At 42.5% G+C, this 25666-nt stretch overlaps 1 protein-coding gene across 1 annotated transcript in view; it reads left to right on the top strand.

Annotated features, from left to right (window-relative positions):
• Window positions 1-18542, top strand: part of LOC139336689 (protocadherin-16-like) — a 77839-nt gene extending 59297 nt beyond the window's left edge. The window contains exons 5-21 of the mRNA XM_070970868.1: window positions 8-244; window positions 655-1683; window positions 2616-2803; window positions 2899-2995; window positions 3480-3637; window positions 5048-5888; window positions 8371-8610; window positions 9276-9401; window positions 9567-9776; window positions 9889-10755; window positions 10861-10974; window positions 11058-11269; window positions 11570-11721; window positions 12373-12503; window positions 12782-13068; window positions 13187-13328; window positions 13822-18542. Coding sequence (XP_070826969.1) covers window positions 8-244; window positions 655-1683; window positions 2616-2803; window positions 2899-2995; window positions 3480-3637; window positions 5048-5888; window positions 8371-8610; window positions 9276-9401; window positions 9567-9776; window positions 9889-10755; window positions 10861-10974; window positions 11058-11269; window positions 11570-11721; window positions 12373-12503; window positions 12782-13068; window positions 13187-13328; window positions 13822-16412 — 7622 coding nt within the window. The 3' untranslated portion in view covers window positions 16413-18542. The remainder of the gene's footprint in view (window positions 1-7; window positions 245-654; window positions 1684-2615; window positions 2804-2898; window positions 2996-3479; window positions 3638-5047; window positions 5889-8370; window positions 8611-9275; window positions 9402-9566; window positions 9777-9888; window positions 10756-10860; window positions 10975-11057; window positions 11270-11569; window positions 11722-12372; window positions 12504-12781; window positions 13069-13186; window positions 13329-13821) is intronic.
• Window positions 18543-25666: the final 7124 nt, after the last annotated feature.

Raw genomic sequence — 25666 nt, 5'->3', positions numbered from 1 at the left:
TTTGTAGGTGTGATCTCCCTGTCTCGGTCTGTCTATGGAAAGGCCAACTCTGTCATTCCCATGGTAATCTCTGCACAGGATGGTGGTGGCCTGGTTGCCCTCATCAATGCCAGAGTCAACATTAGTGTGGTGGCAGGACTAGTGGCGCCGCCTGTGTTTGAACAGACTCAGTACTACTTTACTGTATCGGAAGACGTCTTGCGGGGGACAGTCGTAGGTATCGTCCAGGCCAGTAGTAAGACAGGTGGGGTCCACAAACACATGCTCTCTTTCTTTTGTTCTCCTCTTTGTCACTCACTCACTTACTCACTCTCAAACACCCAAATTTAAGACCCACAGCCCATATCAAACAATTCAATATACATCATATGTCACATGGATCTTACCGAAATGAGATTCTTTTCTGTTCCCTGCACCACTTGTACAAATAGGCATTGGGCCACTGTACACATATAACTCTGAAATAACATCAATCAAAAATTCCATTTCACAACTGTGTTTATATATTCATTTTTTGAGTTTTCAGAGTTCTATTACAGTCATGAAAATTGAAAAATGACATATTTCGAGTGTACAGTTACTTGGTGCTTTTAGCGTAGCCTCCTGGGCCCTGTTGATGTGTTCCTGGTTTTTGTCACCTTTCCCCCTGTCCAGGTACCTCCAAAGATATCTCCTACACCATCAGTTCTGGGGACCCTGTTGGATACTTTACAGTGGATCCTGATACTGGGACCCTAAGGACTAGTCTGCCCCTGGATCATGAAGCCCAGTCAGCTCTTGATTTGGAGGTGCAAGCCCGCAGTGGTAACCCCCCTGCCTTTGGCCAGACCCGTGTCCACATTACCATCGCAGACATCAACGATAACCCGCCTGTTTTCCTGCCCTCTTCCTCGGAATCGTTGCTGCTGCCAGAGCACACAGAAATGGGCACAGTGGTTTATCGGGTCCAAGCTGAGGACAGAGACTCTGGACTCAATGGACAACTCACCTTTGAGCTTTCTTCTCCAACTGGAATCCAGAGGACCTTCAGCATAGAGCGCAGCAGCGGAGAGGTTCGATTGGTAGGGAGTCTCAACTATGAGAGTGCCCCCCGCTATGACCTCCATGTGATTGCCAAGGATAGTGGAGTACCTCAGCTTAGTGCCACCTTCATGCTTGTGGTTCATGTCCAGGCAGAGAATGACCAGGGACCTGTGTTTGATACCCTCACCTACCGTGTAGAGCTAAAAGAAGGGACTCCAATAAACAAACGCTTCCTGCAGGTCAGGGCTCTCAACAGAGAAACACCTGGCTCAGTTTACTTCAGTCCCTTGGCATATCACCTGCGTCCAGACGGAGATGCTGCTGGGTTTGGCATCATTGCGGACAGTGGCTGGTTGTTTGTGAAGAGTGCCCTAGATAGAGAAGTCAAGGACATGTATCTTCTAACAGTGCTGGCCAGCCAAGGTCATGGACAGTTGAAGAAGACGGGCAGTGCTACAGTGCGGATATCGGTGACTGATGAAAATGACAATTCTCCTCGACTCACACAGGAAAGGGTCTTCATGGCAGTGCGAGAAAACCTGCCTGCAGGAACAGGCTTTGGTCATGTGCTGGCCTCAGATCGAGACAGTGGCCCCAATGGACGCCTCAGCTACCGCTTCCTGCACCCTGATCGCCACTTCCAGATAAACTCCCACACAGGTTAATTGAAAATGTATTGTACTATGATGTACTATGAATCACAACAGCAGTCACAGAGGAGTGTTAAAATTGGGGTAGCTTAATTTTACTTCACGAGGCAATCAAAGAAAATCTGTATGTATGCAAAAAAAACTGCACATGTAAAAAGGTTTTTGGAGATGTTTAAGAGACAGATGCTTAAAGAACAGGGCAAGCTGCTGTTTACACAGGAGCTAGCACAAGAAAAGAAAGACTGCGCTGTTGATATTATATGTTGGATTTTGGATTTCTTCTGGATTATGTGAAATACCTGCCTCCAGAAGATACTGGAGCGTACCTGAACACCACATTCAGAGTGCTTAGTTTTTGTACATGTATTGCATTTTTCTGCATTTGAGTGAAAACTAAACTGAAACAGTAACAAATTATTTCTTTATACATGTGCTCAAAGACCCATCAATTTGAAAAACAAGCTGTCATGATTCCGCTGGAGACATTTTTTATTATCTGTAATCAAAAATGGAAATAATTGGTGAAAAAGCTCTATCAGTGTTTAGTCAACTCAACGAGTCATATTTAAAAAATGAGAGACTACAGTTGCCTCTTCCCCACTGTCATTAATTAGTCAGATGATGGTGACAGTAGCACTAAGCGTCTTGCTGGGCTCTAATTGGCCTGCTGAGCCTGTTAGTCAGTGGGTGGAGACACAGACTCTGAATTGTGATCAGTTTCTGGCTGAGTTATGAGTCCCTACAGCATCTGCCAACCTTCCAAAATTCCTCTATTTGTGTGTGTGCCTGAGTGTGTGTCGTAGATGTACAACCTGTGGATGTCTATTGCTTGTGTGTCATTGATCAAAGCCTGCTGGCTCTTAAGTCTCTCATCATTATTCTAGTGCTCTGGACTAGCGCTTCAGCATAAAATCCCTCTCATCCACCCCCTTTTCTCCCCAGGTGAGATCAGTACAAGGACTATTCTGGACAGAGAGCAGCAGTCGAGTTACCAGCTGGTGGTGGTGGTTCAAGATGGAGGCTCGCCCCCCCGTAGTGCCACAGGCACAGCCTTCATCACTGTCCTGGATGACAACGACAATGACCCCGCTTTCACACACAGCCAGTCAGCCAAAAACCTCATTATACAGGTGATATCAAAAGACCTGTTACACAGACGGGCAGAAAATGAAATGTCTTTCATATCTTTGTTGACGCATAGTAAATTTGGTTTTTTAATCCATAGGTGACAGAAGGTCAGTCCTCTGGGGTTTTACTGTGCACACTGCAAGCCAAAGACCCTGATGAGGGAGAGAATGGCACTGTATTCTACTCTTTGTCAGGTAGAGTACCTGCTGGAATTAAAGAGAGCACTCATCATTGCAAAATAACTAGTGCTTTATGTAAATGTGCTACCTGAAGTGATTTAAGAAACTGATATTACTCTGTGAGGTGTCCTGATTACAGATGAAGGGAGCAACACATATCAGGACACTTTTAAGAGCAATCTGCCACCCAATCAGAAGAGAGTATTTTCCATGGCTGTGGTACAAATGTATTATTGTAGGATTATTTTTGTTGTTTTATTTGTTTCTTTTATTTATTTATTTTCCAGCTTTGTATTTTCACTATTTTAGTTAGCTTTTTTTATGTAAAGCACATTGTAGTGCTGTGTAATGTAAAGTACTAGATTAATGAAATTGATCATTATTAGTATCCATGCATCTATGGTTGAGTTGATTAGTCATAACAGCCACCACTTTTGTCTGAATTTGATCCTGACAAAATGCTACAACGCTCAAAGTTTGGACTTTCGGTCTGTCACAGGTCCCAGGGCTGAGCGTTTCTCTTTGAACCCAAACACTGGAGAGCTGCGTTCATCGTCCCCTCTCAGCCACTCGGAGCGGGCTGAGTACACTCTGACGGTGACAGCCACTGACAGAGGACTGCCCCCACGCAGCACCTCCTTCTCCCTCACCATTCAGGTCAGACTTTAATTGGAGCCCGGCCAGCACAAACACCCTCACTATTCACCTATTTAATATCAAAGAATAGACTCAGCGCTGAGAGGATCCATGTCTCTGGGCCCCTCAGACTAGCTGCAGACATGTCAGCCGCACTTCTGACAAGCTCCCCTCCCATCCCCTCCCTTTTCTTCCCCTGTGACTTTTCAAAAGGGAAATTTCTATCTGAAATGGAAAAGTGGGTCTGAATCAAATACTCCCAGCTGGCTTGTGATGAGGGCCAGCTGTAGACTGCTCTGATCAAGGTCATACTCAATGACTTCAACACTTTTTTAATACAGTAGCCCTTTTTGCAATGAGCGGCAGGGCTGCACACTCACGTAAAATACAGCATTGAAGGTAATTCTGTTAATATCTAATATAAAACAGAAAATGGTCACAATGGAAGAACCCTGGAAGGAACGTAGATTTAAAAGTTCCAGGAAAATAGAGTTGCCATATAAACAGCTCCAGTAAGTGCCAGTTCAGTTTTTCCTCCTTTCCAACAACAAAAAAATAAGAAAGTCATAGTTATTGATTAATTGGATTAAACGGTACAATGTTGTTCTAGCCCACTGACACATCTCTGTAAGTTCCTTTAATCATCTTTTCAGGCTGGTTTTCTAAATCCATCAATGATAGGATGGGACTATACCAATTTATTTCTGGATCACTCCTTTTCCATCTAATGTGGAACCAATTTACAGCTTGTCATGTCAGATTTCACAACAGTCACAGCATATTTTTTTGACTGCCTACTTACGGTGGGAACTGTGCTGTAGGGTACAATGCTGAGTATCTATTGCTGAGTATCTCAGTAATGCTGCTGAAAATTTGGTCAACACAACCTCTCCCTTCCCCTTTACAGCTGTTTAAATTTTCTCAGGCCATACTTGTCTCAAAGAAAAAATCAGTTTTATTAAAACAATGTGTCATGTGTTACTTGTGGCGCTCCTTTTATACAAAAGAAAAGTAATAATGTAGTCTTTGAAGACACTTGAACTGCTCATCAAAGGAAGTGTAAAGCTATACACAGTACAGAAATGTGTCCCAGTGTTAAATTCAAACCCTGTCACCATTCCTCCTCTGAGTGTTACTTTTATCATCTATTATTTTATTATTTTTCCTGGCAGCCGCATGAGTATCAGATTAAGTGTTATTAAGGTTAGCAGGCGTGTTATTCAAGTCTATAAAAACCTCTTGTAACTGGTTTCATTTATTCCCAGTGAACACATGCAGTACAAGCAAGTGGATTGCATAAAATATGTTTCTGCTTTGCCCAAAATCCATGAAATATTTCCATTTTTTGTGTTGAAAACTGTAAACTTCAGAGCATTAGATCCACCGTCATGTTGCTCTGTCCTCAAATACTCTACTACTTCTTCATTGCAGATTCTCAGCACTAACAGGCCGACTTCTAATTCCCTCTCCATATCCTTCAATTCTGTGGAGGAGGCCAAACCTGGCTCTGTAATTGGCTCAGTCCGGCTCCGTGACAGAGAAACCTCAGAGGAAGGGGAGGTGACCTACACGGTGGTGGGGGGTTCAGGCCGAGATGGGACCTTTGTTGTAGACCGTCTGACCGGAGATGTGTACCTGGCTCGCCCTCTTGACTATGAACGAGATGCACGCTACACCCTGAAGATTGAGGTGGATGACTTCTCTCAGGCCCCCCCTAGCAGCACCCTGGTCCACCTGGACATTGATGTAGAGGATAGCAATGACCACACCCCTCAGTTCCCAGAGGATCCCGTCACCATCGTCATCTCTGAGAACATGGAGCCTGGCTCATCTGTCTATACTTTCCAAGCCACAGATAAGGATGGCAGTGGGCCCAACAGCGAGCTGAGGTACTCCATTCTCCAACAGTGGCCAAACACCCCTGGCCTACTAGCCCTTGATCCCTCCACTGGGGTTCTCTCTTTGAGCCAGGAGCTTGACCATGAGGTTATCTCCAACTTGATAGTGGTTGTAAAGGCAACAGACTCTGCCCTCGATGCCAGCCAGAGGCGCTGGGGATCTGTAACAGCGAGGGTGTACATAACTGATGAGAACGACAATCCGCCAGTGTTCAGCTCGCCAACAGCTGTCAGTGTGATGGAGGACCAGCCTGTGGGTTTTGTGGCGCTGTATGTCATGGCCAGAGATGCAGACCAAGGGGAGAATGGCAGAGTGACCTACAGCATCCAATCAGGCAACACTGGAGGAACATTCGGCCTCAACCCTAACTCTGGTGAGTCTAACCCAATGCAGGAGGTAGTGTGTGCTTTATGTTGCAAAACACAAAGTAAGAGTGTGGAGGTTGGATTGGTGGATGGGATGTTGCAGTTGACTTTCATGCTGGAACCTGTTTATCATGCCCAACATTAGGAGTGACTTTTAACTGTAAATATAATCTTTTATTAACCAACACCACATTGTAGTTGGCATGTGCAGGTATTGTAAATGTTCCATCTGGTGATAGTGTTGCATATGTGATACATCTGAGAGAACTCTTCGAAAGGCAATCACTATATTCTGGATAGGTTTCCCTCCTCAGCGTGTATTCATTTCAGCTTCTGGAATGTTCTTCCTCGTCCTGTGTTTTAGCCATAAACAGTCGATGTATATGTAACTTTTGGAAGAAGGGAGGCATATACAAATATAACATATGTCATCATCAGATATCAACACTTTCAGTTGTTTACATGCAGTAAGATTCAGCAGGCCAACCGCACCTGTTTCTTCATACTGATAAGACTAAAACTTTCTGCTTGTCCTCTATCTTTATATTTCCAGCACCTGTTGGGAATTTCAGCACTTATCCTCGCTGAAGTTGAAATATTTTCAATTCAGCAACCAAGCGAATCAGCATCTGTTCACCTCTCTTTGGGGCTTTTTGTGGATTTTATAAGCATTTGTGCAATCTCTAAATTTTACTTTTCAATGCATGTGTACACACCTTTCCATTTGCTTCCTCTAAGCCCCCCACCACAATCACTAAACCTCACCCCTCCATAAACACACAAACTTTTGTAATACTCTGCTTATGATGAAGTGCAGCTCTTGCTTCACCTTTCATGACTTATTTCTCTTAGCTGGAAGTCAGACAGACAGAGAAGCCAGCTTGATATATAATACACACACTTGCACAAGCACACATGCACACACAACCCATCATCTGTTATTGTGGCTCTATTCCCATGAAAGACCAAAGAACCTCCTGCTCGGGCTTCTGGGAACCATTAGAGAAGGGATCAGTTACGCGTGTTTATGTGTACGCACGTGTGTGTGTGTGTGTGTGTGTGTGTGTGTGTGTGTAGGCATGCACACATGTGTTTGTGTGCTTGCATGAGACTCTGTCACATAGGCAGTGCTGACCTTGGGCTATTTGGTCCTCTGGGCTTTGTTGTGGTGTTTGAGACACGTGTCAACGTAGGCTCCACCTTCCCCTTCAAGTCGCCAACGAGGATGCCTCCTGGAGCAGCTCAGGGATGGAAACGTTCAGGGCTTGTCATGCATGCCACTTCAGCTTCAGCCCCGTATGGGCGCTCACCTTGATGTGTTTTCATGCACACTGGTTATTTGTTAGAATGATGACAGAGTTAATCCTCTGAGCACCTGGTTTGCTCCTGTTTTGGGGTCAGTGACTGTAGACCTGTGACCATCTCTGCACACTATGTTTTCATTACTTTGGCATCACAGTTAACCACAATAGAGAGAACTGCCAAGCTATTATTAGGAATATATAAAGTCACAGAGCGAGACACATTCTCATCACTCAACGTCAGAAGGGAGGTCATTAATTTCACTTTGGGAGGAAGGGTGCCTTGGCGATATGGCGAATTGCTTCTTTGCAAAAGACAACATGATTTAGAGATTAGCACATCAAATGTTGATAAATGACTTCTGCATATAAGACAAGAAAGATGTGCTTTTTGTCTGAGCAACCTTAGCTGACCCTCACACTGCAGTCCAAAGTGTTGTCGCCACAAACTTGTCGTCCAAAATAAAAACTTTCCTGGTTTCCCGCTGTCTTTTTTTCTGCCAATGTGTTGTCAGTGACCAGAGATATGGCAGGATCATAGCGGAGTCTAATTTGGTGAAAATATTCTGGCCTGTAATACCCACCAGATTAAAGGCTTAAGGGCAACTTATCTCAGTCCTAGCAAGATACAAAGCGAAAACATGCTCGAAAAAGTCAAAACCAAAACGGCCCTTTCTTTTTTTAACAGTTGCTGCTCATTTTAAAGCATGAAACTGAAATTGAATCAATGCAAGCTCTAGCCTCTTAGGGCAGGATAATGAAAAGGCAAGGGTGCCCCTAATTTCTACGGAGCACGGCAAGCCTGGCTGTTGCGTGTCTAGAGTGTGTTTATTGCTTCTTTCTCGATGGCTGCGGCATTCTCCAGTGGAAAATCTCGTAAACTGCGGCCAGACCGTTGTGCTGTTACAGCAGTGGTGGTGGTAGCACTCAGGTAGGCAAAGCTGTGTGTGTGGAGGAGATTAGATCTGATTTGACCCTCACACGGGAATTTTTCACACTTGCTTTTTAAATCACTCGACTGCACACAACCGTGGAAAGTGGCATGTTTTATTGCCTCTGATAGCATGCTTTCATACTGTAGTTGTCGTGCGTAACTGCCTCTGTGAAACAGGCTATAATAAACTACACCCACACACACACATACAGGAAATCTCTCCTCACATTTCACCCTTGATTCATCTCTCTGCAGGCTCTCTGTCTATTTTCAAACCTTTGGACCGTGAGGAGCAGGACGTCTTTAACCTCACAATAATCGCTGAGGATCATGGGATACCCCAGCACTCGTCCAGCCAACTGCTGTGTGTCCATGTGATTGATGTTAACGATGAGGTGCCCTGGTTTGAGGAGAGTCAGTACGAAGCCCAGATCTCTGAGAACCAGCCTCCAGGAACTAGTTTGTTGACTGTGTCTGCCTCTGATCTGGACCAAGGTGAGACATACAGTACACTGTGCATTATGACTTAGATACTACAGCTTTAGCGCATGTAATCCTATTTTTTAATCAACGGTTTGCTCCCAGTACACCTATCTAATCACAACATGATGTATGTGTTGTTTTTTGTTCATGGATATCTAATCGTGCTGCTTCAGCAGTGAAGAGAAACAAAAATGCTTGTGATGCTTCTCATCTTTCATGGGTTGTGTGCGTATTCAGATTACAGACATTAGCAGTTGTTTTTAATTGAGGACTACACAGGACTGTGGGGGTGGGGGTACACAAAGAGTGCATTCCCCCAGACTTAGTCAGAAGCACATAAAACAGAAGGATTATAAACTTTCTCTCCAAAAGCAATCAGTGAAGTAAACAGGTGAGGTTGCCAGACTCTTTTCTGTTAGCACGCAATCTGGCATCCAGACACCTGAGGGAGGGCCGTGACTGCCAAATGCTTAGACAGCAAAACTAATGACAAACAAATAAATAAGCATGTAAGCTATTAACCAGAAAATCCAAGTATCTTCTAGATAATGTTTTGTCACATATATAAAAGGTCAAAAGAATTAACTTTCTGAGCATTGGTGATATTTGTTGTTAGTATACTTTTTTCCCCAATCCATTTTGGAATCAAAGCATTGTCTCTCTGTGTCTCTCTGCAGGAACCAATGGACAGGTGACATATGGTGGTATCTCAGAGGAGGATTTCAGCATCAACCCAGTTACAGGTGTAATAACAACCACTAAGTCACTAGACAGGGAGCTCCAGGAGTTGTACACTATAACAGGTACTGCCCCCTGACTGTCATACATCATAACAGATAAAACATGTCCAAAGGTGACTTCTTTCATAGTCCTCAGTATTAAGAGTTGCTTGCTGAATTTCAAATGTGGCATTCATCATCTCTTAACACACAACGCTTTGTGTGTTTTTTCTCCTTGTGTTTTAACAGTGTACGCGAAAGACGGAGGACTCCCCCCAAATTATGCCAAAGCCACAGTGAGGATCAGAGTGCTTGATGAGAATGACAATGCCCCTTTCTTTGGACGTCTCTACCACAGCATAGAGGTGCCTGAAAACCTGGAGGCATTGCCTCTGTTTACCCTAAGAGCCACTGACCAGGATGCTGGAGACAGTGGGGAAATTAACTACAAAATTACTGGTGAGAATTAGTTTTATTGTACCATTTACATTGTAAATGATCAGCTCAACTGCTGCCATGATTTTGCATTTTTATAACTTTCTACAACCATTTGCCATTGCCGTCTTTGCAGGTGGAGATCCATCTGGAGACTTCCACTTAGACAGTCAGTCAGGTGTGCTCTCCACTTCAAGGCCTCTGGATCGAGAGAAGAGGCCTGGATACACACTAACAGTCACAGCCCAGGACCGGGGCCACCCTCCTCTCAGCAGCACCGCTACAGTGGAGGTGACCATTATGGACATCAATGATCACAGCCCCCAGTTTCAGAGCAGCAGCTACACTGCAGACATTTCAGAAGATGTTCCAATCGGCTCACTGGTCCTGGAGGTGAAAGCCATCGATCTGGACCAGGGCCCCAACAGCCAGGTGCTGTACTTTCTGAGCAGTGGCTCCAAGAGCATGTTCATCATAGATCAGAACACAGGCCGCATTATCACAGCAGCACCACTAGACAGAGAGAAAACCGCCTCTTACTCCTTTGAAGTGTGTGCCACTGACTCTTCCCCTGTAAACCCACGCAACTCCACTGCTCACGTGACCGTCTACATTCAGGATGTGAACGACAATGCTCCGTTCTTCATTCAGGACCCACTCATTGTGAACATCTCTGCCAGCAGTGTGTCCAGCCGACGAGTGCTGGCCACCATGAGGGCGGAGGACAAGGACTTTGGGGCTAATGGTTCTGTGTTTTATCGTTTCGCCAACCCTGTGAAGGGCTTCACCATCAACTCGCTAACAGGAGACATCCAGGCTACAGAGAAGCTTCAGACTCTGACCCAGAGCCAGAGGACTTTGATAGTTCAGGCCATGGACCAGGGCAACCCGGCTCAGTCTTCCCTGGGGGTGGTTATCATTTATATCAGGGAACAGAGCTACAGGGGTATTCGCTTCTCCCGAACAGCGCGAGATGTTAGTCTGCAGGAGAATGCAGCTAAAGGTTTGAATGAAACTAAATTCTAACCTTTTTTGCTTGAAAAGTGAATGTATAATGAAAATAATTACAAGTAAATTGTTTCAACAGAGTGTGTTTTTCATCTTATAGGCACAGTAGTAACACAGACGCAGGCCCAGTACCCTGATGGTTCTCAAACTGGTATCAGCTACAGCATTTTCAGTGGAAACAGAATGCAGTCTTTTGGAATAAACACCATTACTGGTAAGTGCAGAGATGGCAGCGTACAGTACAAAAGTGTTTTCCAAATCCACAGTGTGTCACTCAGTGTTATTTTTGTGAATTAGGTGAAATATGGGTCCAGAAATCTGAAGGACTAGACTTTGAGGAGACCCCGAAACTCCGCCTTGTGGTGAAAGCTGAGACGGCATCCTCCAGCTCCTACATGGCTGTCAACTTAATCCTGCAGGACGTCAATGACAACTTGCCACGCTTCCAACTCCAGAACTATGTCGCCTACATTAGAGAGGCACAGGGCTACGATTTTCCTATTATCCAGGTGCAGTACTCGCCAGCCCCCAGTGAATATATTATGGTTTAAGTGTGAAGTTGTAGAATTAAAAACTAACCTAAGCAGAAGTCTGGATAGTTTCAGTGCTGTAGAGAAGTGACCTAGAAATGAATGAGCGTTCTCAGTGTCCCAACTGACTATAATATAGAATCAATGGTAACCATGAAACCTGGTCCATACAGCCCATTTTTATTAACTCTTGACTTACAAGTACATTATTGCTCACTAGTTCATGTTACACTGAAACAGCTGTTGCAAATATTTCTATATTGGTGGTCATTTCTCCAGGTTGCTGCAGATGACCTGGACCAGGGTCAAAATGGTCAGGTGACCTACTCTATCAGGTCATCGTCCATGAGTGGCTTATTTAAGATAGACCCACTGACCGGCAGCATCACCACTGCAGCCATAATGGACAGAGAGATCTGGACACAAACAAAGTGAGTTTTGCTCTCCTTTTTTTCTCTTTGTAGTCACATTCTGCCATGTGTTTCTCCTCAGCTCATCTCATTAAACCACGTTTAATGGTTGTTACTGTGATAATGCCCATTCCTTCTTACAAATAACTTCCCTTGCTGTAGTGGTAAAGCATGTTTTGTGTATATTTTCACAAGACAAAAAATGGGAGAAAATCAATTAGAACTTTTGCTGAATTCTGTTTCCACGTTTTTCATACTGCAAGAAGACAGTCACGACTACTTTAAATTAGGTCCTCTTTTAACAACTGCTGCTCAGAAAATGGTTTCAGTTAGAGAAAGAGAAAAGAAAAAATGAAAATGAGCTGATGATCATGTACCAGAGCCTATTAAAGTTTGTCTGGCAGGAGCGTTTTTTAAAATCTGATTTCAAACTAATTTTATTTCATTGATTTTTTTCAATCACTTTTTAATATTGAAAATAAGTCATTTTTTCTTTGCAAAACAAATGAAAACAATGAACGAGTAGAGAGCCCTACTGTTGTAGAAGAACAAGTATGTATCCTCTAAAACTCATTTTGACTCAAACGGAGGCTAATCTTGTTGGTGGGTGAAACATTATGCAACCGGGTTCATAAAAGTTAAAAGTTCAGACACTGAGATTTGTGGCACCAGGCTTGTTGTTACGGCAACAGACCGAGGAACCCCACGGCTAGCTGGCTCCGCCACCCTCACTGTGATCATCATCGACCTCAACGACAACAGTCCCATGATTCCTCTGCCTCGAGAGATCCGAGTACCTGAGGGTAAGTCAGCCTCACAGTGGAAGTTAGTCCAGTGATCTTATCAGAAAGCTTCATATCACACTCCCTGGCAGCTCAGTCAGCATGCCTCAGTGAGAAAAGTCTGATCCTATTATGAAACAAACTATTGCCAAGTTCCTCTGTTCATTTCCTGTCTATTAGATGAAGGCTTTCCAGAGAGAGCACATTTCTTAATAAAGAGAAAAAAAGTGTGTTTTTCCCCCAGCTGCAACCTAAATGTATGCTCTTCTTCTCGTGCCTCCCCAATCGCACACATACAGATACTCTGATTGGCACAGTTATCACCCAGGTAACAGGAAATGATGTGGACTCAGGGCCAGCCCTCTCCTACACACTACATCTGGATACCGACAGCAAAGGCATGTTTGGGATTCATCGCTATGGAGGAGGAGTGTCTCTGACGGGCCTGTTGGACTATGAGAAAAGGACATGGTACACTCTGACCGTCCGCTCGTCTGACTCTAAACATCAAAGCGAGGCCAACCTCACTGTGCTGGTGGATGATGTGAACGATAATGCCCCCACCTTTACTCAAGACTTGTATCAGGTACAGCTAGCTTCACACATCTGTCGTCACACCTGCATTTACCACCACATTTTAGAGTAGCATGTTTGCTAAATTCTTGAATTATCTGTAATGAATGTACACATATCTTTCTCATCAGGTGACTGTATCAGAGCACCTCCCAGCAGGCAGTGCAATTATCACTGTAACAGCCACTGACTGTGACTTTGGGGACAATGGAAAGATAACCTACAGAGTAAAGTCATCAACTCGGGGCGTCTTCTACATTGACCCAAGCAATGGTAAGGTTACTGTGTGCACATTTATGGTTGTTTCTGTTTTCTAACCAGTGCTCCCCTTAATTACCCTTCATAAAAACGTTATCCCCCAAGGCTTTTCTTGGATGCAAATTTGGGGTTTGGACATATTTGCAATAGACATTTCAGAATATTTAATCATTTTGTTCATTAAAAGTCATTGAAAGCCAGATTTCATGTTATTTGCCTCAGATGTTTTGCTTGAGATAGCATCTAAAAATAAGTGTGTTATAAAAGAGGACTCTTTTTGCCTCAAGCTATTCTGTCTCCTATTCTCAAATGCAATTCCTGTTCTTCAAATATTGTTCCCTTCAACACACATCCAAACCCACTACACTGTTTACAAAAATAATTGCAATTAAGTTATTTATTTGAATCATACATTGTTAATTTTTTTATGGCAAACCACATTGTGTGATGAACAACATGAAATTAATATGATGCACTCTGATGCACATGTTCTTTGTTAACTTCACAGGTACTCTGTTTGTCAACCAAAAAACAGAGTTTGATTTTGAGAATCCCTCCATCCTTGTGGTAATTGAGGCACGGGACCAGGGCACTCCATCCCTTTCGTCCATTGCCACTGTCCAGGTACAAGTGTCCGATGTGAACGACAACGCCCCCATCTTCCACCAGTCAGAATACAGAGCCACTTTGTCTGAAGATGGCCTTCCTGGATCAACTGTTCTGACCTTAGAGGCTGTAGATGGAGACCTGTCCCGGGACAACTGTGGTTTTGATTTTGCCATTGCCAGTGGCAACTCAGGTAATACCTTCCAGATTGAGAGCAGCGTGCGCTTCTTGGAGGGGCAGGGCTTCCAGACAGTCGGCAGTCTGATCCTGGTGGAGGAGCTGGACTTTGAAGCGGTGCCAAGTTATAACTTGACTGTTGTGGTATCAGACCGTGGAATCCCTCAACGTAGCTCCAGTGTGCCTATTCTCATCAGTGTTACAGATGCCAATGACAACCCTCCAGCTTTCAGCCGAGCAGAGTACAGTGTGGTACTGAGTGAGGGTGCAGCAGCAGGGACAGAGATCCTGCATCTATCTGCAACAGATCCAGACTCTGCTCCAAATGGAGAGGTGCAGTACTGCATAAGCTCAGGGGACGAGACAGATCTTTTCCAGGTGGACCAGTGGACTGGAGCCTTGAGGCTGCATAGACCTCTGGACAGTGAGAGACAGTCATCCCATATGATTGTTGTCCAGGCTACTGATGGTCAAGGGCACTACGCTTTGGCTCCAGTCAGTATCGAGGTGAAAGACATCAATGATAACCGTCCCTTCTTTCCCCTCAAACTATTAACTTCGAGCATCAGGGAAAACCAACCCCAAAATGCCTTAGTCACCATGCTGCATGCAATCGACCATGACAGAGGTGTTTTTGGACAGTTAAGGTACTACATGTTTGACAACTCTAAAGAGGCAAGAGAGGCCTTCTTCATCAACCAAACTTCTGGAGAAGTATGGACTCGCTCTACCTTTGACTTTGAGAAGGTAAACTCTTTCCATTTTGTGGCTGTTGCCATGGATGCTGGCAACTATTCTGCTACTGCAACAGTGCAGATTTATGTTACAGGGGAGGATGAATATGATCCTGTTTTCACCTCCTCAGAGTTCTCATTCGAAGTGCCTGAAGGAGCAAAGAAAGGTCAGATCATTGGCAAAGTACAAGCCAGAGATGAGGACGGAGGCGTGGATGGCATTGTCCTCTATACTCTAGCAGACAGTTCGCCTTATTTTGAAGTCAATAAATCAACAGGAGCAATTTCCTTAAAGATGGACAGCTACAGTAGACACGTGAGTCGCTCTAAAAGAGAGGTGCGTCTTATGACACTGGACATGACTGCTCACAGTCCTCTGGAGACATCCCGCATAGCAGTGGCCAAAGTTACCATAGATGTGACCCATACAACTTTTGGTCTCAACACAGACATGAATATGCTGCTCATCAGTGTCATAGCAGTTTCACTTGGGACAATAGTCATACTAATATTAATTGCTGTGGCACTATTTTTTGTTAAATTAAGACGTCGAAGAAAGGAGCAAAAGGCACATGGACGAACACCATCGTCAGGCACCATGCTGCACAAACTTGAGGAAACAAAAATATCAGCAAATGAAATGATTTACCATCAGGCCCTTCCTGGATACACAGCTGATCAGAGTGGCAGCAGCGGTGGTCCGTACCCTCGTGGAGGATCCCTGGATCCCTCCCACTCCAGTGGCCGTGGCTCTGCGGAGGCAGAGGCAGCAGAAGATGATGAAATCAGAATGATCAATGAATACCCTCGAGTGTCAAGTATCTCCTCCTCCATGCAGGAGCGCATCTCTGCCAGAGGCCCGGACTCTGGAATCCAGCAGGATGCAGATCAGCTATCAGATGTGTCCTGTGAGCCTTCCATAGACTGGTTCAGAGGGAAGAAACTGGGCAGTCTGAGTGGTACTTTATTAGCTGGCCAGGTGCCAGTCTACAGGGATGAGGGGGGTGGGTATGTGGGTGTGGGACGGGGACTTAGCATCTCCCACCCTAAAGATTATACTTTCCCAGAGGATGGAAAACCTGCTGTGGATGGCTCCCTAACAGCCATTGTGGCCAGTGATGAGGAGCTGAGGGGCAGCTATAACTGGGACTACCTGCTAAACTGGTGTCCCCAGTTCCAACCCTTAGCTAATGTTTTTACTGAAATAGCACGTTTAAAAGATGAAACAGCTCCTCCTCATCCTCGGAGATCGTTTCATCACAAAGCAAAAGCTGAGTCAAGAATTGACCCCCCGCCTCTCATAACCTCTGTGGCCCACCCCGGGGCCAAAACTGTACCTCCAAAGCCTGCTGTAGGGAGGACATTCCCCCACTTGGCTTCTTTACGCAGATCTCCCATCAGCGCAGAGGGATCCATCTCCTCGGTCGCCATGTCTCCAAGTTTCTCCCCCTCTCTTTCACCACTTGCAGCACGTTCTCCTGCAGTCACACCCTTCAGTGTCTCACAGGGCCCCTCTGCATCAATGATCAGCACAACTGAACACAATTTGGAACACAGCGAGGAGGCAGAGCTGAGGATTTAAATTTTAAAGGCGAAGGGTGGATTAATAGTCATTGCTGTCCCAGACTTGTTCTACTGTATGACCACAGGGGCTGCAACCTGTAATGCGTCAATACTATTCTTTTTTCTGTTTGCAAGAACAAGTACACAAATAGTTGAAGTTGTGGTGCTTACTGAAGAAAAACTGAACTACATGACTAACAGGCCAAAATGGACTATGCCTTTTTTTATGTGTGGGTGAAAGAAACTCCTTATTCTTCTGTTGATCAGTGTTAATTTGCACATTCAAATGGAGATTCATACATGATGTCAATATTTTGTACAAAAGCATTGTCTATATTTTTATACTTACACGTGTTTTCTGACAAGAAAAGTGTCAAGAGGTTGCTAAACCCTCAGAATATATTTCTATATTTGTATATTTGTTGCTTGTACTGTACACATGTTTGTACTGTAAGTTGGTTTTATCTCTTGTAATTCTTAACCTTGTGGTTTTAAATGAAGCTCTTCATTAATGCTTTATGATTTGGGATTTTGGTAACAGATTATTGTAAATATTTATAGAGGAAGAGACATCCTTTCTCGAACAAATGAAACATCAGTCAGAATAGAGTATTGTGTGATCAGATTTTCTGCGAATCCCGTGTTTGATCTCACATCAAAAGGTAATCGTGAATGTGAAATTGCTTAAAAGTTCCTCAACATAAGTCCTCTCATTTGTGCAAAGGAAAATGAAATGTGCCATCCAATGATCCTGTCCTTCAGGTGCCCTGGCTTTAATTTGTCACAACGAGCCTTACTGCTTTCATTTTGGATTGTGATAATAATTCATGTGAAGGAGAACATTGAGCAGCTACGTGGTAAATGTAGAATAGTTTGCTCTATCAGCAGCTTAATCATTCCAGAGAATGTAAGCAGATCTTGGTCATTTGTCTACTCATCTAATGCTTCTTAGTAAAATATTTAAGACACATTACTTGAAGGCAAAATGAGAAGGATTTTTCTGAAAAAAACAACTGTCTAATGAAAATGACCCACTAGAAGCGTGTGGTGGTGTCTGTACCTGCATAGACCCTGCCCTCTGCCTGTGTTTTTGTGTTATGTTGTGATCAGGATGTCTCTGGGTGTCAGCCTAAGGGCAATGGGTGTGTAGCCTGCAGCCAATAACAGCGAGCAGGGTGTGAGGGCGGAAAGACGTAGTGACCAGGTGCCAGATTGTAAGCATGCATCCAAGAGGAAGCTACAAGCAGGAGAGGAGGAGAATGTTGTGTTGACAAGCTGCAACAGACAAATCCTGCTCATTCTGCCTTTCAGCTCTGACTCAGTGCGATAATGACACTGACATTTGCAGATGTTCCTCATTTTTGTCCTGATTTTTTTTTTTTTTTTTGCATAGTTTTACAGACTAAACTATAATGAATGTTATTTTGGACCACATTTGTCCCCTCTTTTCAATAGCACTATACAGAATACTATATGGATTAAAAGTAATACTAACAAATGTTACATACTGTATGATGGAAGAAAAAAAGTGTATATTTATGAATGTTCAAACACCAGAGAATGTTTCCTAGTCAGTGAGAGAAAAATTCATGTAATGTACAAGATCAGCCAACTCACGTAATGCTCTTAAACAGATGCCTCATAAAGACATCATAAATATGTTCATGATCATCATTGTTTTTTTGGCAGCCTTTACAAAATAAAATAATGTATACATTTGCATTAATAATAACCTAGAGCCCTGCTGTGGCTTACATGCAGATTTCCCTATTTGTATTTTTTTTATTTTGCTTAGTCCCTCCGTTTTAGACCCTCAATAACATTATCTTAAGTAGCACTAACCTTCTACAATATTTCTATTTATTATATAGGTAGACTTCGGAAGCTGAGAGGCTTGGTAAATTATTTAACAAGGATGCTATTTTGACCATGGCCAAATATACATGAACACTACCTATTTGATAGAATGAAGGTACCTTGTTGTTTGTATTGTTTTGTATTGAACAGTGTTACCTGCCACAAGTTTCATGTGTGTCCATACTGTGCGTGTAATGGTGCCATAGAAGAGAAATTCCTCCAAATGTTCACACATATTCTAGGCTCCAGAGAAATGTTTTGAGCAAAAAGTGCCTGATTAAAGTACTTATGTGAACTCATTGTTGCCTCTGTCACATCTTTCTCAGCTTAGAATGGTGGTAATGCATGAAAATGACTCATATAATCATAGTTATTATACGCAATTCAGGTCTGTATGATTTTGGGTGACAAGTGAAAGATGGAAGTCGAAGTGACTAAAGCGCAGGACATGACCACTGCTCCACTCTGAAGGTTTATAAATGGGTCTCCTCTGAACACTGATGGTTATTTGAAGGCTCAACAGTATTTTCTGGCATTCCAAACCTCCAAAATCTAAACACAGCTAAAGTCACTAGCACTACCTTGTAACTTGTAACCTTGCATAAATGTGCAGCTCTGTATTGGAGAAATGGACAAATGTTGGCCAGTCCCAGTGTTGTCCCAATCTTATGAAAACATATCTCAACTGAACAATATTTGATTTAATGATAGCCATTAAGTGTTATTTAGAACTTGATAGGTATACATGATGCAACACAGTCACAATAGTCATTGAAAGTAATGGCTTTGCAGATTCCCGTATTTCTGTTAAAAGCAGCTATGAAAAGACACATTTTCTTACATCCAGTTAATGTTCTTGCTGAATCTTTTCCAGCACAGATGAAGACAAAACACAAGACTTTGAACCCGATGGAAACTACACGAAACCTTCAGCTGCTTCCTCAGATCAGCCCGTTCCATTCATGTATTTGTTTGTTTAAATTAGCAGCACTTCAACATAAAGCCAGATCTATTTCCATCCTGCTTTTGTGTTCTAATGCCAATTCATCTACTTGGCCAAAAGATTCATTCACAATACGTTTTGCAGCTCAGACGTTATTCATCACGTAACCCTGACCACGCCAAACCCCAGCTCAGATCTCAGATTTATTTTGCTACTTTCGAAATGTCAGTCCGTTTTGTAGTTTCTACTAATTGCCCTCAATTTCTATTCCCCAGATCATATAACTCATGAGAACAGCATGATGAAGTAAAGCAAAGTTGAGAAATTTGTATGTCTTCAATCAGGGTTTAGTATTACTAGAATATTGTAGTATTGTACATAAAGCCTTTATTTTTAAAACTTAATACTGGCTCTCAAATGATGTAACAAAAACATCAAAAAGGCTACAAACCATGATTACATGTTTTACCCCAGTGAACTTTTTATCAAACAGCAGAAAGTTCAAGCGGTATAAGAAGAAAAAGTTGACTTTCCTGAACTTTTTCACATTTTAGAATTCATGCATGTCAACAATGTTACTAAATACTGTTATTTTTTAGTATCCAACCCCACCTGTCATGGGAACTCATTGCATCACTCGCATATTGCCTGAGGCTGGACAACACTCCTGCTGCCTGATGAAACAGAGCTGAAACTGGACCAGCGCTGTTTGTCTGCTCCAAGGCCTGCTTCGACTGGTTATGGATCTGAAACCTAAACCCTGTGGTATTCTGGGCAATTACACACACGCACTCGCACAGAGAGGTGAATTTGTGTGTGTACTTTTTATGCCCGGACTGGAAATATGGACAGAGCTGGTTGATCTGAACAGGCTGTTGATGATACACTCAGCTTGAGCGTCATAACAGACCCAGGTTATGAAATGAATGCTGTGACCCAAACCGAGCACCTAGGATCAGAGGCCAGTATATACACAACAGAACTCAGATGATATGAGTAAGAGGGCATAAGCCAAGTCATTACTCAAAGCTTAAATTAAAGGCTGTGCGTAAACCAAGTGAAATCTATCATTTTCCTGTCAACACAAAGTGGATACACAGGAGGCTGCTCTGTTAACATGCAATCTTCAGTGCCAGGCTGCACTCTTACCTTCGCTGAGGTACTGCTTTAACCTCTGTGTCTTGTATAGAGTTGTCAATACTGTCATGCTTATATGTTATTATAAAATTCTTCATCTTGCAGTTTTTTTCAGCCACCCTAACCTGCAGTTTACTTAGTTTACTTTGAATTCCTGTATTTCTTACCCTGGATGTTATTCTCATATTTTCGGTCGAGTCAGTTTACTCACCATGTCCATTGTAGCGGTTTGTGAAACATGGACTCCAACAAGATGCAGCGAACTGCATCGAGAAATGAATCTACAACTGGATCCTCTCTTTACTGCACATTGAAAGCCAACTAAAACTGAATGGCGTGTACATTACCATTTTGTTTTTCAGTTTGGAAACTATCAAACCATTTTGTTGAAATTACTAATTCCCTAGCATGAATTCAAGCTAAATCAAAAGTGTACCACAGCCTCAGGCGGATTTAAATAAATAAGCCTATGTACATGAATATGCCATGTAAGCCCAGGAAATGGATCAATTATGAGATGCAGCTTCCTACCAGAGCTACTATACATGGATCTCCACTTTCAGTTGTAGTCAGAGAAAATAGTTTTAAATAATTTCTTTTAAATGTAAGTTTTTTGGAAACTTTGCCCCAGTTAACATGCCCTTGGCATTCAAAATCCCCACATTTCTACACTGGAGGTTGTAACTAAAATGTTATGAGGTCATGATGAACAAGAAAATGAGAATAACATCAAGGATGACAGATACTTTTGTCATTATATTCTGTTTCAGTGTGCCCATTGAGTTACCTGTGTTCATGCTTAAAGCTGCCTCGTCACAGAGGAGTCATTCAGCCTTTGAAATCCTTCAGCTTGCTGGAGAACAAAAGTATTGTTTTTCACATTGATCAGCTCCACACTTTGATCAAAGAATATGCTAATAAACTAATTTCATGCATTGTTGAATGATTTCCCATTGTTACTGCTATAACACCTTCTGAATAGATGCAATATTCTCTTTTTCTTGCAACACAGTATGATTTATTACTCTGGCAGCATCCTCCTCTTTACTGACAGCCTTATCTGTGAAGCATTTTTTGATTCTATCCTTGTTTAAGTTGTAGACAAAAAGCTCTATAATACCATTTTTACACCAAAATTAGTGCACATATGTCATTCTTTTATGCAGATAAATCTGCTAAAATGTGCGATTGAGTCCTTTCCCATATGCCAGTGGACGAGTTTGCCTTTTTTCTGGGGTCTGATCAATAGTCAAAAATTACTTCCTGTGTCTTTTCTTTAACACTTTTCCTTGACCTCGATGGAAAACATCATGAGGCCAAGGAAAGATGTGAAGGAGAATTCATAAGGACTTTGAAAAAGACAACAATGGTGCTAAGAGAATCCGAATGCACTTCCTCTTGGCTATGTAACAATGCGATGGCAGATATTATTGACATGGGTCTGTCTTTCAAGTCTTCTGGTGTACTTTACCATGCTATAGAAAGTAAATACTTATATGTATATAATTCAAATGGAGTTTGGAATTGGACATAATGTCCAAACCATTTTGTAGCCAAATATTGAGCTTGAATTTCTCCAGACATCTGTGACATGATGTAGGGCGGTTATGTAAAGTTACATACATATTGATGAATTACAAACTCGATCCATTAAATAAACGAGTAAGCAATTTTGACACAAAGACTAAAAATTCAGATTTTATTTCATAGACTACCTGAAAATCGGTGCAGTGTTATAGTTCTACCAAAAATATGGTAGATTCTTTAGCTGGTGGAAAATCATTCTTGGCAACTGAATACTTACTGGCATTGGCAGGTGAGTTAAACAGTAATGAGTTACGTAGAGTGAAAGAGTTCAGACTTTTGAATTAACCTGAAAGATGACAATTTTACAGTTCACACTGTTATGTTCAAGGTTTTCAGAAATGTCATGTCTTGCTTATAAAAGCTACCACTCAACTTTGGTTTGGTTCATTTGGAATAGCCAGCCAATGAACAGGATCTATCTGTACCTTTCAACACAAAAGGCTCGCAATGCAGTGCATGAAATGTAGCACGGCTTTGCTGTAAGATCTTTCATTAATAAATGAGGCCTTTTGTCCTTTTTTGGTTTTGCAAAAGAGGTCGCCCTCTTGCAGCAGTTTCCTGTGTTCTTGCGTAGCTGAACATGAGGAGAGAAAGAACTTATTGAAAAAGTGGGAAAAGGACTGAAAGACACTGGAAATATTTGGAGTTTGTTTGTATATTGATGGGTACAAAATTGAATCCTGTAGCAGAGCTACACTTAAAGGTCAAACCTATAGAAATCAGTACAGGTAATTACTACTTCAGGTGTGTGACTGACATCATTGAAATAAAGAAAAGTAAAGATAACATGAAAGTAAATTTACACTCAAGCCTACACGTGTGCAGTGTTGAGAAAAATCCTAGCGAAATCCTTCACTGACCACAGTGCCACATGTTGTCAGGGGACTGACTTTTGTGCAGCAAAAAATTAACCCTTACTCAGATGTTCCAGAGACATTTCATGCTTTTTAGCAGTAGAGAGCTTATGTAGTGCTGAAGGCATAATGACTTTAACGACTGTAGGATATAATGGTTTTAACATGGCTTCTGGAGAAGAGCTTGCGCTATGGGTCCTTCTCACTGTCTTATGTTCAAAAGCACTCTCTGTAATGAAGCTACCAAAATAGGCAGACATTCAGAGGTAGTTAACCGGGGCTAGATAATGTCTCTTTTTTATAATCTCTGCAGTGATCTCATCTTGATGACATAGTATATGATGTGACAGAAAAAAGATGAATGCCAGCCGCAGAGATCAGCCAATTATGAAGTGAATCACAGTGAAGGGTATGGGCTTATAGACATAAGGAATGGGAATCTTTGCATTCGGGTGTGAGCTGCTTTGTCTGCAGGCTCTTTGGTGAGGATCAGACTCCTCTGTGGAGAAGCCCAGGCTACCGTCCAGTTAAAATGAGGCCAGACCAGAGAGAGGTCTCTGTGCTCCTGCTTGGATTACCCGTAAACCCCTCATACCTGCAGCTTGCACGGAAGTCTCCGCTCCTTGTTCCCTCAACAGAGGGCCAGGCTCCAGGGATGCTCCATCCTCAGCTTACCACAATCCTTTCTCCAAACACTCCAGAGAGACTTTTTCCCCCCTCTGATCGTCTTGTCTCTTACGAGTTCTGTTTTTTCCCCTTCTCTCTCTTCAAGGTCTTGCCAGGCTACTTGCGTGACTAGAGGGAGTGGAAAAAAAGGTTTCAAAACCCATTGGCACGCGAGCCCCAAATCTATTTTTGGAGAGCGTTCTTTTTTTCTTTCAAAACAAAAAAGCCACAGGGAGAAATAGGCAATACTGGGGTGAAGGGGGTCTGTTTCTCATTTGGCCAGGCCTGCCTCCTGTCCTGCCCCGCCAGCGTCAGAACCACAGCACTATGGGGAAAGGGTGGCTCAGACTAGGGAGGAGAAGTGTTTTTCCTGCAAAACTGCGGCCAAAACTATGGACCCTCATCTTAGCCTTTGTCACTTAGCAACCAGCCCAACCTGCTTCCCATTACTAGACCATCTGCTTGTGTTTCAGGCTTTACTTTGTTTTGATTTGTTTCGCCCCTTTTTAACTATTGTCTTAAATTCACCGTGATTAAATTACTGCATTTAAATTCGTCCTTCATTGTTAATTCATTTTCATCAGGCATTGTTTGGTAGGCCTGCTGCAGAAGCATTAACTGCAATGCTCATGGCTTAATTCCATTCTGCCTTGATGATTTGTTGCAGTTATTGTGTACAGCGGTTCGTGGAGGAGACAGACGTTGAGATAGGAATTCAATAAATTATGCATGAGGTGTTTATTGTTTGACAAATGTGATATTCTTTACTGTTTTGGCTTGTTCGCAGAGCAGCATATTTATGATGTATGGTTATACAACTCAGAATTTTGTGCATTTAGCTGGAGTCTGTGCTTTGACATAGCATGGAAACTTCTGACCAGTGTCTTTGAAACAACTGTTGTGACTGCAAAACAATGATGACGCTGGTTAGCAACAAAATTCCTAGACACACAATGAAATCCCTTTAAAAAAAGAAAAGATCCACCCTTAATTTATTTGACAGTGACACAGTTTAGCATAATTTTACAAGTGGCATATTTTGTGCTCTGTGATTATTGATGAAGATGTTTGTTTTTGCCAAGTTAAGATTTCCTTTGTTCTGCTAACGAAACGACATTGGCTCTTGTCTGAGAAAAACTGTAATAAATTAAAATGATGATGATGTAACTGTTTTTAAGGCTTTAATGTTAGGCTATTAAGGCTAACAACTAATCTGGGTTTATAATGACAACAGTTGTAATTATGCCAATTTGGGCAAAAGATGCTGTAGTCTGTCAGTCTGACAGGTCAACATAGTATGGCATGAATGAAAAGGAGAGCTTTGTGGTTGTAGAGTATAATGACTCACAGCAGTGTGCTGCTGCACTGATGACGAAGTGTTTCCCATCACAGAATCAGTGATGGGAAATTTCTTGTAGAGACTGAGGAAAACCACTGTGCCCTCAACTGATTCTGTCAAACAAAAGCCTCTTTTTCTATTATAATATACTGAACAGCAGCAGTACATGCTTGGTACATGGCTAAATATCTTGATGTTCAATATCGGTTTAGACTATCCAAGCCTATTTTATTGTTATCCACTTGAAAAGTCTGAAATGCAAAATTCTCATTGCTGGCGCATGCACACCTCTAAAGGAAATTTGTAGTGCATGAACACACTACCAAACCAAAGAAACCTAGTGATTCTGGAGACCCTGGTATTATTCCTCACACACCACATACCATCAGACCAGCCCTTCAATTTTCAAAATACTCTACCCCCTGACCCTGAACTCCTTAACACACAACATTTGCTATGCACGGTCATGCTCCAAACGGGAGGAAAAAACATACTGTTGTTAGTATTGATTTAAGTGGCTCCATGACATTTTGTCTGGCAGCACTTTCAGGTTAAACTTTGACTAAACAAGAACTCCAGGTCTGCAGTCTACTGAGTGCTTTCTTGTATATACAGTAGGTAAATAAGATACTCCATCACATTCCTGCAGCCTTGTTTGACAGACAGTGTCAGCTGGACAACATGTGGGTGATGCTTCTTTCTAAGAAATGTTTTTTTTTTTATGCTGAGCAGAATTGATTGGATCAAATCAATCCAATCCAAAGTGATTGGAGAAATGAAATTTAAATAAAAAGAAGAGAACAGATAGAAAAAAGCGGCTTTGGTTAAGGTTTGGGATAAGGTGAAGCAGCATTATCACTGTCCCCTCTCTCTGTGCTTAGCTTAGCCCA

This window comes from Chaetodon trifascialis, chromosome 9 (genome assembly GCF_039877785.1).
Source record: "Chaetodon trifascialis isolate fChaTrf1 chromosome 9, fChaTrf1.hap1, whole genome shotgun sequence".
Taxonomy (NCBI): Eukaryota; Metazoa; Chordata; class Actinopteri; order Chaetodontiformes; family Chaetodontidae; genus Chaetodon; species Chaetodon trifascialis.
Note: the sequence above shows the minus strand (reverse complement) of the source record. Positions and strands in the feature narration are given on the sequence as shown.